The sequence below is a fragment of the Mustela nivalis genome, assembly GCF_964662115.1.
Source record: "Mustela nivalis genome assembly, chromosome: 1".
Taxonomy (NCBI): Eukaryota; Metazoa; Chordata; class Mammalia; order Carnivora; family Mustelidae; genus Mustela; species Mustela nivalis.
In genome coordinates, this window is record NC_139020.1 from 149,699,069 (window position 1) to 149,713,706 (window position 14,638).

General features: G+C 34.6%; 1 protein-coding gene across 50 annotated transcripts in view; it reads left to right on the forward strand.

Moving 5' to 3' along the window:
* CLASP2 (cytoplasmic linker associated protein 2) overlaps positions 1-14,638 on the forward strand; it is a 186,049-nt gene that overhangs the window by 109,109 nt on the left and 62,302 nt on the right. For 11 of the 50 annotated variants that reach the window (XM_082725364.1, XM_082725367.1, XM_082725369.1 and 8 more), the window contains 4 exons: positions 4,445-4,615; positions 5,253-5,360; positions 10,269-10,375; positions 13,544-13,788. In XM_082725364.1, coding sequence (XP_082581490.1) covers positions 4,445-4,615; positions 5,253-5,360; positions 10,269-10,375; positions 13,544-13,788 — 631 coding nt within the window. Of the gene's footprint in view, positions 1-1,833; positions 1,861-4,444; positions 4,616-5,252; positions 5,361-9,227; positions 9,291-10,268; positions 10,376-12,164; positions 12,189-13,543; positions 13,789-14,638 lie in introns of all 50 variants that reach the window. The other 39 variants (XM_082725352.1, XM_082725362.1, XM_082725353.1 and 36 more) reach the window with 7 other exon arrangements.

Below are 14,638 nucleotides of genomic sequence, written 5' to 3' on the forward strand. Positions count from 1 at the left end.
GATCATATCACATTCTTCCCTGATATTTAATTTCTTTTTCTGTATTTTTAGAATAATTTTCTTAAGTAGTTCAGTCTTTTTAGCAGTCGTAGCATAGTTGGTTAGCCGTGCTACTCCAAATGTAGCATCTGCATCACCTGGGAGCTAGTTAGAAATGCACAGTGCCACCACAATGTCCTGGATTCGGGCTTTTTAACAAGATCACCAAGTGATTTGTGTATAATAAAGTCTCAGAAGTACCTGATTTTGATCATGCACTCTGGAGCCATATTACCCACATATCAATCATAGCTCTTCCAGTCTACTTAATGTTGCTGTATTTCTGTATATTTATCTATAAAATGAGAATAATCTCGGAGGGTTGTAGTGAGGATTAAACGTTATAGTGCATTTAATGTACTTTAAGATGATATCTGGGCCCAGAATAAGCACTCTGTATTTCAGCTGATAAATTGTCCTCCCTGTTATTATTAACCTAATGTCAACTGAATTTTAAACTCTTGTGTACTTTTGTACCTTGTTTATGTATGGCCTTTGGGAAACGAATAAAAAATAATAATGTTAGGAAACTTAAAGCATAAAGAAGAATAAAGATAGCAACCCAAAACTGTCTGTATCCAGTATCTTAAGGATAAAATTTAATTTGATGTGAGCTATTTTATTTAGTTCTTTTCTAAAGTAATACGAAGACAGCTTGTGACAGAGATTTAAAGTGCTTCATGTATGGTTTTCTAATATATTACCTAAGGACCTCCCTTTTAGGTATATTGTAATTACTGATGACTTCAGTAAGATTTGGAATAACTTTTTTACATTTGGTTTTTCACTTTGAAACCCAGTCTACAATACTTCACATCCTCTCCTGATGTATGAGAACATAATGATAGGCTTTTTAGATCTGGTAGGATTTTAAGATCAGAAGACCCTCCCTATGAAATCACTTGGGTTTTAAATCCTATTGGAGAGGTTTTTGTTTGTTTGCTTGCTTATTTATTTGAATGACTGTATATTCCATTCCAGATTCTTTCGAAAACAGAAATTGTGGCCCTATATGATTTGATGCAAGTTTCTTTACAACATATTTGCACAGAAATATTGCTGTGACCTCCATGTTCACTTTGTTGGGAAGTAATTCATTAGGGTTTGCATGATCTTTTCAAATTTTTATGTTACCATTTGGGGGGGGGGAAATCTCTTGGGTCAAAGCAGGTGTATTCTAATGACTAACCAAAATAAATAAAAGCAGACCCAATGGAGAGACTTCCGGATTTATATTTACATAAGGATGGTGTCTTTTGTTATTGTTGGTAGTGACTGGTTGTGTACAAATGACTGTACAGCCTGTCAGAAACTTGGTCTCTTCACCCCAACCTCTGCTGTTTTTTTTTTTCCCCTGTGCATCTTAAAAAAAAATTTGTAGCTTTTTCATGTAAGCTTTCTTCAGCTATAAGATACTGTAGTTCTTCTTTACCTGTACTTTTAAATTAAATGTTTAAATGCTTAAAAGTTAAACATTTAATTATTTAGATTATAGGCTGTTAGTAGAAGAAAAGCTGAAGAATTTACATTTACTTTTGCAACTTCATTTCATCTGCTTTCTACATGAGTCTCTGATTTCAGCTGTAAAAGCTACTTAAATGTACTGCTTTTGTTACAGATGTCTATGGCTTAGGGATTTTTCTTTTAAAGTTTGCTTTTTTTGCTTTAGGGTTTTTTATTTTCTAAGAAATGACTAAAGCTTTCTTATTTCCATCTGCCATTCATTTTAAATCTGCTCCTTCCCTCTTCGTGGATTATAACCCTTACCCTAATTCTGCCTTTACACTTGTTCAGGATCACAATCTGCTAATACCATTGGTGGTAAGAATCTATAGACTTTATGTGTGCATCTATTGTTTGATCATATTTTCATTATTGAGAATGGGTTCTATTCAGCAGAAATTCTCAACATAAAATTCCATCATTGTCCCTTCAATTGTTGAAATTATCCAAGTCGATCCCACAGGTTTAGATATTCAAAAGCAAAGGAGCTTTAGTAATGCCTTGAAACTACCTCGTAAAAAGTATAAAATGTTAGTTTGAAAACTTTAGGTAGCACGAGAGAAATTAGGTATCCCATTTCTAGTTTTACAAATTATTTTGTAGCAGCATGCTATTCCCTTTTCTTTTCTAGCATGCCCCTTTTCTTCAACTCTGGTTTTCTTATTAATATTTAGCCTAGATAGTCCTTGGGTGGGGAAAAAGCCTTGATATTTTCTCTAAGTATGAATAATTACAAAATGAGTCACAGGGATTGGAAGTATTGCAACAATCACAGGGACTGTTGGTAGGGGATTGGAGTCAGTGGAGAAGAGAGGCTAATGATGAAAGTGAAATGAACACTGCCGATTTTCTTTTCTAGGAGGGGGTATGAATGAATTTAAATATAGAAAGAGTGAGCTTACAAAATTTTGATAAACACAGTTAACCTAGACTAGGTGGAGTGATTACTCTGCCTCTGTACTGCATGTTTCCTCTCTGCTGAATAGACCTACTTTTCAAGGAATTCTTAGTCTCCTATCAACACCTTTATCCCTTAAATTTATATTAGTTTTAACAAAATACCATATTGTACGTGTTCATTCAGTTCATTATTTATACTTTCATATTGTTGCAAGTGTTCCCATAAAATATTCCATTGGCTTATCTTGCATTGTGAGTTTGTGGCATGTTGGGTGTTTGGATGTTTTGGTGTGTATGTTTAGTTTAGATACTGCATGGAGAAAATAGGTGCCTTGTGGGTATCCTTAAGGTTATAACTGAAAAAAATCTGATTTGAAGATTCTTCACCTGAAACACCAAGAAACAATTCAAACGAGGCATTGTTTTAAAGTAAAACTGAATAATTTCCCTGTAATAATTTAGAATTCCTTCTACTCAAGTTAATTGTTAATTTCATTGGAAGTACTACTTTGTTTTAAACAGTATCGCTATAACCGTGGAAGATAATTTTCATTTTGTGTGCTGGTAGAGTTTAGGAATTAAGCATGAATTTAAATTGTATTTAGTAAGACCACACCAAGAAAACTACAGAGAGGGTCACAATCAGCAGCCCATGGTCCACATCCAACCTACCTCTATTCATGTATTGTTTGGTCTACACAACATGATAAAAATGAGAAAATTCCAAAGGTTTCATTTTCTTAAAAAACCCTAAAACCTAGCTGGTATTATTTCAGACACAGCTGAACTGTGAAGTACCCCCCCCACCCGCCCCGCTTCCCACCCTACCCCACCCCACCTTACACTCAGTGCTCCTCCCTCATTAACATCTCCTGCTCGACCACATTGGCATTTGAGTCTTTAGGTTTTGCTCTGTGAAAATGAAGCATGATTGGGTAAGATTATACAAGGTGAGCAGTGACTGTCCTGTTGGTTAAGACAAGTGATGCCCACCAAAGGGGAAAAGTAGCTTTCATAATGAGTTGCTTTCATTTGTCTAAGTGCAAGTTTAACTTTTCTATGATGCTGCCATTCAGAATGTAGAGTTAAACTTTATCTTGGAGTTATCTAGTTTGTTTTCCCATTCAGTGAAGACGTGAAATATTTTGATTGACAAGGACCTCATTTCCTTAAAAGTTAACCCATGCAATTCTAATGTAAAACCGTGTTTCTTAACTTTTTTTTTTAAGCCCTTGCCCCAGTCTGTGAGATTTTGTCCATTTCCCTCTCTCTTTTCCCCTGACCACATATCCTCTCTGCCTTCCAAGACTGAGAATTGCTAGTTTAGAAAGGGTCTGACTTCTCTGACATTTGCTCAAAGTCCTTTTCTACTCCCAGTACCCCTACATCTACATCCTAGGCATGGCCACCCAAGATCCCTTTGCTGTTGGAAAATCGCAAAAAGCAAGTTTCTTTTTTCAGCTGGCCCAATTTTACATAAACATTTAAAATTTAATTTTATAAAAATTTTTAAAAATTACTATTATATAGTAACAAGGTAATTTGCTACTACAGAAGCATCTCAGAAGGCAAATTGTTTTAACATGAAGAAAATTTTTATTCTATTCTTAGCAAAACAATAGTGGTAATGGAATGACTAATTCTGTTCTTGCAGATACATAGCTTTCTAATATATATAGCTGTAACCGTGTGAAATGTATTGTCAGATAAGTTACTTTTTTGGAAATCTCTTATGCTGTTTGTGTTCTGAAACATACTTTAGTGTTGTCCTATACCCCTCAAAACTGAAAATAGATTTTACATGATTTTTACTGTTCAGTCCTAGGATATATAGCATATTCTTTTTTTTCCAGGTTATGACCATCCTCAATCCATTTCCTTTGAACTTAGAACTTGCCATACTGTCCCAGTTTTCTCAGATGTATTTCTTGAGTTTTTATCCTTTCAACAGGTTTTCTGAGTGTTCACATCTTAACATTCGTTATGTATGTTTGGTGTTCAGCTGGCAGCCGGTCGGGGTCTCCAGGAAGAGTTCTGACCACAACAGCCCTCTCCACTGTGAGCTCTGGTGTTCAAAGAGTCTTGGTCAGTTCAGCCTCAGCGCCGAAGAGAAGCAAGATACCGCGGAGCCAGGGCTGTAGCAGAGAGGCTAGTCCCTCTAGGCTGTCTGTGGGTAAGGTTTTTTCTCTGAGATTTGGGACCTCTTCTTTTGTATTTCAGGCCTGGATATTGGATAGCATGGCAGACAAGAGTTGGGCCCTTAGAAGCTAGAAGAAAACAACTCAATTCAAAGAAAATTGAAATATAGGTTATAAATTGAATTAGGTATCTTACCTGAAATGTATAATTCATTTATATTTTAATCCTTTTATTTGTAGCCTTAACATTTGTAGAACACTGTTTTACCCTTGTAAGCTTATACAGACTAGAGGACTGTATTCAAATTTAACTGTATTCCTGATAATGCTAAAGTATCAAGAGTAATTTGTTCTCAACCTCAGATTGATCAGTTTTTAAGAAACAAAAATAAAACTAACATATCAAAAATGCAAATTCTGGGGGCGCCTGGGTGGCTCATTCATTAAGTGTCTTCCTTCAGCTCAGGTCATGATCCCAGGGTCCTGGGATCAAGCCCCACGTTGGGCTCCCTGCTCGGCAGGAAGCCTGCTTCTTCCTCTCCCACTCCCCCTGCTTGTGTTCCCTCTCTCACTGTGTCTCTCTGTCAAATAAATAAAATCTTCTTAAAAAAAAAAAATGTAAATTCTGTCTTTTGTTTCCTCCCTTTCTGTGCTGCTGTTGCTTTCTACCAGCCCGAAGTAGTCGTATTCCTCGACCTAGTGTGAGTCAAGGATGCAGCCGGGAAGCCAGTCGGGAGAGCAGCAGGGATACAAGTCCTGTTCGCTCTTTTCAGCCCCTCGGTAAGTACTTGGGCAGGTGTCGATTATGTTTCTTTCCCCTTTGTTATCACCATTTGATAACCTTTAGCTTTCTTCATGGACTATGTCTTTGCCTTTCTTTTCTATCCTGATAGAAGAAAGAGTCAGAAGGAAATTACATGTTTGGGAAATTCCTTTGACATTTACTTGTTTTAAATGAGCAATTTAGACCTTGTATAAACAAATTGCCTCCAAAATCAAGTAAATATCACACAGATTTAACTACTGAATATTGTGTTCAAGATTTATCTTAAGAAATAAACCTATACAGTTTAAAGGTAGTATTTAAATATTTAATCTCAAGTGAAGTATGAATCATTTTGTTTGATAAAATAAATGCTGTTAGTTTTTATGGCAGACATTTCAACTTAGATTAACATTAGATTAACTAACATTAGATTAGTTAACATTAGATAGATGTTACATTAGATAGATGTAACATTAGATAGATGTTAACAATCTAATTAACATTAGATTAACATTTCAACTTAGATATTTAACTTAGGTTATTAGAGTGCTACAAGATACCATATGAACTACTAACTAACATGGGAGAGATTAACATTTTTTAAGTGTTTTATAGTTTTAATAGTCATTTACTATATATTAGTGTCATGTCACTGCTCTAAAACCTCTCTGTTCCTGGTTATATAGATTATAATTATAACCTTGACTCTAATATTATAGTTACCTCAATTATAGAAATCTTAAATGACTTTTTAAAAACTTTTAGTATTTGAGAATAATCGGAGAGGCAGAATTTTTTACATTGAAAATTTTTAGAATTTCTGCATGGTCCTTCATCTTTTTAACTAGTACTTTGTTTATAATGCCATTTCAGGTTTTTTATTTTAATTCCATAAAATGTAGGTTGCTGTAATACTTAAAGAATTTCTCCTCAGACTTTGTGACATTTAAGTAGAACATAGTTTTACTCGTTGCCTATTGGAATTACTATTTCATTCAATAGGCATATTAGTGTAGGATATCTAGAGATTAATTTCTGTTCTCTGGGCCATTTGGTTCAACTAAATCACTAGACTGTCCTGTACTGACTTAGAAAACCCCCATTGAGCTAGGAACACAGACAGGGAGATCCTCAGCCTTTGTTGTTTCTGTTCCGGGCCCAGGTGCCGGAGTTCCCTTTCAGTACTTTGCCAGAGCTATTTTTAGTTCATATAAAGTAGTCATACATAGTATTTTTAGTTTATATACATACAGGCTGTGTATATGCACACATATACATGTAGATATATGTGGTGCATCTTCATGTATATATGTTTTAAAAATGAAATAAATCCTACATTTATATAAAATAACCGTGCCATCTTGAAGGGTTGAAGGAAGTGGATTGGGTGGGTGGGATGTGTGGTAGTTTAACAGTATATGTTCTAGGTCACATGACCTGGGTTCTGTAACTTCTGTACCTGAGTTTCCCAGTCTGTAAAGTAGGATAATAATAGTATGTACTTGTTAGGATTGTTTTGAAGAAGCTGTAAATGAGCAAATATATAAAACAAATCCCCAGAGCAGTGTGCTTGGCACACAGTGAACGCTTGGTTACCATCATCATTGCCACTGCCTCCACTATTGCTCCGCCACCATTCCTCTAAAAAGCTCTAATTGTTTGCCTAGAAGTAGTTTCCTTGTACTTTAGTAACAAGGATCTTAAGTATTTTTAATGTTCTTAACACCTGCATACATAATGCTAATGTGGTGGTATTATTACAAAACATGAAATATCTCCTACTTGTGATCTCTCTCTGTCAAACAAATAAATAAAATCTAAAAAAAAAAAAAGAAAAGAACAGAGAGCATGAGATATCAAGAAGAAACCAAAATGTACCTTTTAAATCTTAAGTCAGAGATTAGAGAAAATTTAAAATCAGTTTTTAATCGCCTAAGTAAACATCATTAATATGCCTGTTTTTAAAGAGAGACGATGGCTGGCTAGCCATTTATTTTCTAGATTCATCTCAAAACCTCCATTTAACAATTTAAATCACTTAAGTTTTTATTATTAAAAGAAGCTGCTTTCCTGATTCTAGTGAAACATTATATTTGGATTAAAGAAGATACATCTTTTAATCATACAGTTTTAGAAAAATTTATTTTTATAGCCCTCTTATTTACATATGGATACTGCATAAGGAAGGTAGCAGATTAGCCCCATTTATTGCATAGGGATGAGGAGTAGCATTCTGGAACATCAGGTTGTCCTTTGCACTCCCATTGTTTGCTGTGTTTGCCTGCATTCTGCTGTCCTTACTGTGTTTATTTGGTGGATCCTTTTTTTCACCTCTTGAATATCATCATTCAGCAGATGAACCCCAAAGTTTGCCATGCATTCAGTTATAGCATAAGGCCAGTGTGAAGGTCCTAAAGCCCCAGAAATAAATCAGCTAAGGGCGCCTGGGTGGCTCAGCCCATTAAGCAACTGCCTTCAGCTCAGTCTTGGAGTGGAGCCCACATCGGGCTCTCTGCTCATCAGGAAGCCTGCTTTTCCCTTCCTGTGCCCTCATCCAGCTTGTGCTCTCTCGCGCACGCACTCTCTGTCTCTCAAATAAATAAAAAATCTTTAAAAATCAGCTGAGCAAAGTCAAACTTCTCTGGAATTTGTACCCTAGATTATGTTTATTTCTGGGGCCAAGTTTCAAAAAGAAGGCTTATGTTATTACAAGCATGTGAGTGGTGCCGCTTACCTCTTACCTACAGCCACAGGTAACCATTGATTCCAGAAAATTTTTCAGAAATTTTCATCCATTAGGCATTTCTGTATTGGTAACTTTCACCGTTTTAAAAACTATTTCTGTCAGGTAAAATTAAAACTATGTATTAGTATGTTCTATTAACAATACTAGTCACTTTTCAGGGTCTGATTAAACCTTTTGTGTGGCATTCTTTCTGTTTAATCCTTTCAGTCTTTTTGATTTTTTTTTGTTGTTGTTCATTAAGGTCCTATGGCAAAGAGAAGAGTAATTTGTGAAATAAAAGTATTTTAACTGCTCTAATTAATTAAAAAGAATAATCTATTTCATTAAATACTAAAATGAGTCTTTCCTGGGTTATTTGTTTCTGTATGTAAGAAGAATGACTTTCTGGTATTAGGAAAATCAGGATTTTAAGATATGAAATTTAAAATGTGCTAAAATTAGATTCAGAGAGACATGTCACATTTCTAGGTCTTTTGATTAGATTAGTAATACTCCCTTTTTTATGTTCAGGTGTGCTTTGATATTTAAATAATCTTTTACTAAATGCAGAAGTTACTTTCTGTGAAACACAGAAAATGTTTAGGCGAATGTAAATGAGGTATGTTATCTTTTGAACAATTGAAGATGGTATATGTTCTTTTTAAGAGCAAAGGCTTTGAAAGAAGACAAATACTGAGGTGTTTCACTTACTAGTAGTGTGGCTTTGATTACATTAATTAACTTCTCTCTATGCTTGAATTTACCTATCTATAAAATGGAATAGTAATACCTGCCTCATTGGGTTCAAGATTAAAGGAGAGAGGGTTATTATTGGTTACTTAGTTACCATAGTGGTTTTTTTTTTTAACTACAGTGTTCATATTTTTGTTTCATGCTTGTACTTTTGACATTTCCTTCCATTTGAATACTTGATTTTTTTGTCTCCTGTGGGCTTATGTCTGTCCCCCTGGGTGTAAGATCTTTTGTGTGTCAAGGATGATATTACAGTGCTAATGTTCAATACTTGGCAGTATTCTGATCCTTAACTAGTACTAGTAATACCAGTGTTGACTAACTCTCCTTGCCTGAATATAGTGCTGCCATTATTCCTTGTTTTGTGGTAATAGATGAGGTTTGTATGGTCCTGTTATTCCAGCCTCCAGACACCATTCCAGATCTACTGGTGCCCTCTACGCCCCCGATGTATATGGGGCCTCAGGTGAAGGATGAGTACATTTTCACTATCATCTATGCATTCATCTCAGATTTTTGTCCTTTTCAGTTTCCATTGAATTGTATATTTATGTTTTTAAATCAGTTTGTTTTTATTTAAATTTAATTTGTTGGATAATAAGTCATTTGTGATTCTTTTTAATTTTCCCCCAAGTAACTTTTTCCCTTTCCACAACCTTGTTTGGGCATTTTTCTCACTGACAGGTGACATTTTTGTGTGTGTGTGTATAACCTAAGTTATGTCATGTTTAAATATGGAATTTTTTTATGTTCTCAATTATGTACTTCATCTTTGTACATGTTTTGGGAAAAAAAAAAAAACCAAAATGGTGGATGAAGTGTTTTAATTGTAAATGATGGTGTAGAAAGTAGTTAAGGGGGAGAATCCATCTCTAGTTTGTCTTTACATACCTCAGAATGTTGGGCACACAGTAGGTGCTTAATAAATATTAATTGACATGTCTTAGTTATTAATTGAAATCAACCTATCTTGAAGTGAATAATAATTGTTGGAGGGATTTTTTTCCCTTGTAAATTGGTGTGGCTTTTTTGAGCTCCCTGGTCATTGTTGGTTTGAGGTTTGATCTTTGTTCTGGACTACTCCGTGGCTCACCTGAATGGATGAGATTTGCCTGACTAATAGAGCTGGGTAATTGCAAGGGCTACAGATTTGCAAGCCCTTAGCCACCCATTCTTTCTTCTGTCTTCTGGTCATAAATGTATCATAGCTACTCTTTTTTATATTTGTTTTTCACACACTGTCAGTAATTTTAATTGCCTTTACCATTTTATTTGACGAAAAACCAAATGTACCCAGAAAATACAGAATTGCTTTTAAAATGCTTTGCCCCATTGGTTGTTTTTTTTTTTTTTTCCCTTCCCCTTAAGGATCTTAAAGTTTCCAGTGTGACACTGTTACATTTATGACTCTCTCAAAGCTGTTTTCCTCCTTCTGACGAATCAGGTCCAGGGTATGGGATCAGCCAGTCAAGCCGACTGTCATCTTCTGTCAGTGCCATGCGAGTCCTGAACACAGGTTCTGATGTGGAGGAGGCGGTAGCAGATGCCTTGGTACTCTTCTCCATTTCCTTATCATTACAGATCTTCCCATTATGAAACTAATGTATGGGTAAGGCAGTCTACCAGTGCAGAAAAGGACATGGGAAAATGCTTGTGGATTAAATCTAGGAAGATCAAATGTGGACAATGTAAAAAGCAGAACAGTATAATCAATTCTTGATCTTTATTCTTGGCCAGAATTTTCAGCCAAGGGTAAAAGTAATTGATGGCATGTTAGGAGTATAAATATTGATGTCATTAATATGGTGACGTGTTTTATGCACTGTAGTACACTAAGAGTAAGAGTAGATTAGATTAGTACGTGAATAAGTACACTACAAGCATATATTCAAAGCTTGCTTAACTTTGAGTATTTAGGGATTGTGTTAGTTTGGGGTAGGAGTTTCTAAGAAAGTAGAATTTCAAGACAAATGATAATTTCTGAGAGTAGAATTTCAAGACAAATGATAATTAAGATATCCTCCTGGCTCTTTATGCCTGACACATTAAACAGTGAGATTTAAAAACATCTTGTACAGATCCATGATAGTTTGTCAGAAGAGTGCTATACATATTTGATTGTTGTTTTTCTCACTTAAAATTACGAAGGACGTGTCATTTGAACAATGAGTATAATTGGCTTTTGCCAATTTCCCAAGTCAGTTCAGTATGATGCTTTCTCTTTCAAATTAATCCAGTGTTTGAGAAGCATTTACTCAGTTTCTTACACAGAATTTATAAAAGGCCTCATATTTGTTTTGAAATAAAAAATACATCGTGACTTTTAAGACTGTATAATCACATTTTAACCAGTGTTGATATGATGCATTTTATCCCACATATTTGAGAAATAAGTTTTGAAAAGTATTCATTGCTCATAGCTGTAATACAATAAATGTAATCACATACGTAGTTCTGCTCTAACAGTCTACGTGTGCTGAATTTTTCCCTTTATCTCACCCATTTGATTAATTTTCCAGAAATAATACAACTAAGTAGGAACTTTTCTCTTAGGCATGGAATATGATCACATCTTGTTCTGATGATTTTAAATCAGTCAGATGCTGTAAATTTACTGTTTTTCATCATGTATTTCTCAAATCATATTTTCTAGTTTCTTTTTAAATAGGAGATTTACTAGTTAAATTATGCTCACATTTTATGAATTGAATGGGTTATTCTTGAACTATTGCTTAAAATACTAAGATGTGTTTGAAATATATAAAGAATATTTAACTAGGCCCAAAAGCTGAATTCCAATAATTTGATTCTGCCTACTTCCATTATTTGCATAGCATAGATACTCCAATTATAACTATTAATTTCTAGAAAAAAACTTTCCAACTAATAAGCCTAATCTGTACCTTGGGAAAATCACAGAAACAAAGTTAACTTTGGAAATGACAAAAGGATTCAAATAGAAAATTTGAGGTACACCTGGGTAGCTTAGTTGGTTAAGCGTCTAACTCTTGATCTCAGCTCAGGTCTTCATCTTAGGAACATGAGTTCCAGCCCCATGTTGGGATCCGCACTGGGCACATGGAGCCAACTAAAAAAAAAAGAAAGAAAATTTTAGTTTCATTAGGAAAACTGGTTATGAGAGTATTTTTGTAGCGTAGGAGTAAAGGATTTCGGCAAGATTGAAGATACAGTCTGCTAATAAGCAGTTCTCGTGTACCTATATATTAAAAAATTTAATGTTTCTGATTATGGGCATTGTTTATGCCTACTTCATTGTGCTGTTTAGCAAAATGTTCTTCATTATTTTCAATTTTTCTCTTTAAAAATTTACTGCTCTCAGCTCTTAGGAGACATACGGACTAAGGTATAGACATTGCTGTTTTCTGAAATCTTATGATACCATAATTTTTTTCTTTTGCTTCATCAGATTAACACAGATGATAGTCTTCTAGAAAATACTCAAGTGGAAGTAATAAGATCCTTTAATACATCCATTTTTCTGTATATGTGATTATCAATAGGGAGATGCTGCTTGAACAGAATGTCCTGTGGGGGTTCTTGTCCTTCCAGCTTGACTACTTCATACAAATGAGATGTGTTATCATTCACAATGATGTCTTATAACAAAACTGATTCTAGAGCCCAACACAGGAAGTGCCATGTTAGCACTTTCTAAATTAAGTTGATGTCTCTAAATCAGTAAGAGGCATTTAGTGATGAAACTGTCTTCATAAAGCTATTTTGAATTAAAGTCAAGTTACTTTTTGCTTTTATATTTTAGACTTGGGAGAATTTGTAGTGACTGGAACTGTTTTAAATTATTGTGCTTATTAATGTGTTTCATAGAAATGTCTTCATGCTCATCAGCCTAAATTCAAATATCAGATTTTATAAAGATGTGTTTCCAGTCCTTCCAGGGAAATCTCAAATAAGCTATTTACTCTCTCTCATTTAATTGTTATTATGTAAGGTATTATTAGCAGTTACATTTATTAAATAATAAGCTTCAGATGTAAAGAAATCAAAGGAATCTAAATAAGCTTTCTCACATTTATTGAAATAGATGGTACAGACATTAGGAAAACATGGAGGACCCTCAGGGGGCTTGCCTCCTAAAAATAGTAGCAAGCAAAATAGGTTCTCATTATTTTTGTCTGTATTTCACTTCCTAGGAGATACGAGGAAGAAAGTATGGCAAGAGAATTGGTAGCAGATATAAAAGGGGAACTAGAAAAAAGAGAAGGCAGACAAGAAAAATAGAAGTCATACAGGAAAATGTGTTTTCCTGGTCTATTCTCATCCTTTAAAAAGTGGTGTTCTCTTCTTAACCAACTCAATTTTCAAGTAGTTTCTGTACATTTATACTCTAGTAGTTATTGATTTCCATGAAAATGAAAAGGAAGAGGGAAAAGGCCACAATTTTGAGCACTTCCCACTTTAATATCCGAACTTTCATATAATCCTGTTCTGTTTCTGCTATATCCCATAAAGTTTAAAAATATTTCATCTTCTACTAAAACATGTTTTCTGAAGCAAAACTAAACATTGATAATAAAATCAGTTATCAATTCATTGATATAACATTGATAATTTTATTATTACAGTGATTAGCCGCATGCTTGGTACTGATAGTAAAACCAGTCTTTGTGGTCAATAAAAATTGTAAAATATCAGTATATTCTTTTGGCTACTGCTAATGAGACCCTTTATGTGTAACAGAAAAAACCCGCTCGAAGAAGATATGAATCATATGGAATGCATTCAGATGATGACGCCAACAGCGATGCATCTAGTGCTTGTTCAGAACGCTCCTATAGTTCTCGAAATGGTAGTATTCCCACATACATGAGGCAGACGGAAGATGTCGCAGAAGTCCTCAATAGATGTGCTAGTTCCAATTGGTCAGAAAGGAAAGAAGGCCTCCTGGGTCTGCAGAACTTATTAAAAAATCAGAGAACACTAAGGTGAGTTGTGTTGTCTTAAAATAATAATCCTATCAGTTTAGCACTTTCAACTTGACTTTGTCTGCATAACACCTTAGAGATATTAGTATGGGAACAGACTTGTTTGAAATTAAGAAGATGGCATCAAAATATTTTCCCAGGCTTCAGGATTGTCTATACTATATATACTAGAAATTTTTGTTTAAAAGGAAACGTCTAATTCACAAATAGAAATTCATGAAAAAGGTATTAATTTTTAAAATTAAAAAAAATAAAGTGTACAAAAAATTAAAGCTAGCCAGTTTATTAAAATTCATTCCTGATAAATTTTTCAGTAAGAGAGGGAGGACGCCTGTGTGGCTCAGTGGGTTAAAGCCTCTGCCTTCAGCTCAGGTCATGATCCCAGAGTCCTGGGATCGAGCCCCACATCAGGCTCTCTGCTCAGCTGGGAGCCTGCTTCCTCCTCTCTCTCTCTGCCTACCTCTCTGCCTACTTGTGATCTCTTTCTGTCGAATAAATAAAGAAAAATCTTTAAAAAAATTTTTTAAAAATGAAAAATTTTCAGTAAGAGTAAAGAATGTTTATGCTCACTTGAACATGAAGGTGTATTCTCAGTGTTCATGTAATTTGTGAGTCTTAGTGTAATACGAAATGGAATTGGAGTGAATTTCTCTTAACTTTATATTGGTTTTTTGTTTGTTTGATTTGGTTTCCTTTCCTACTGGCTTTTACTTGCTTTTTCCTTCTAAATTCTTTATTGTCTTTATCTGCATAATGTTTTAAACTTCTTTATTCAACCCCTTTAAGAACCTAGATTTAGATAACTCTAAGTTTGAATGTAGTGGAAAATTAGAGGAATAATTACTGACTT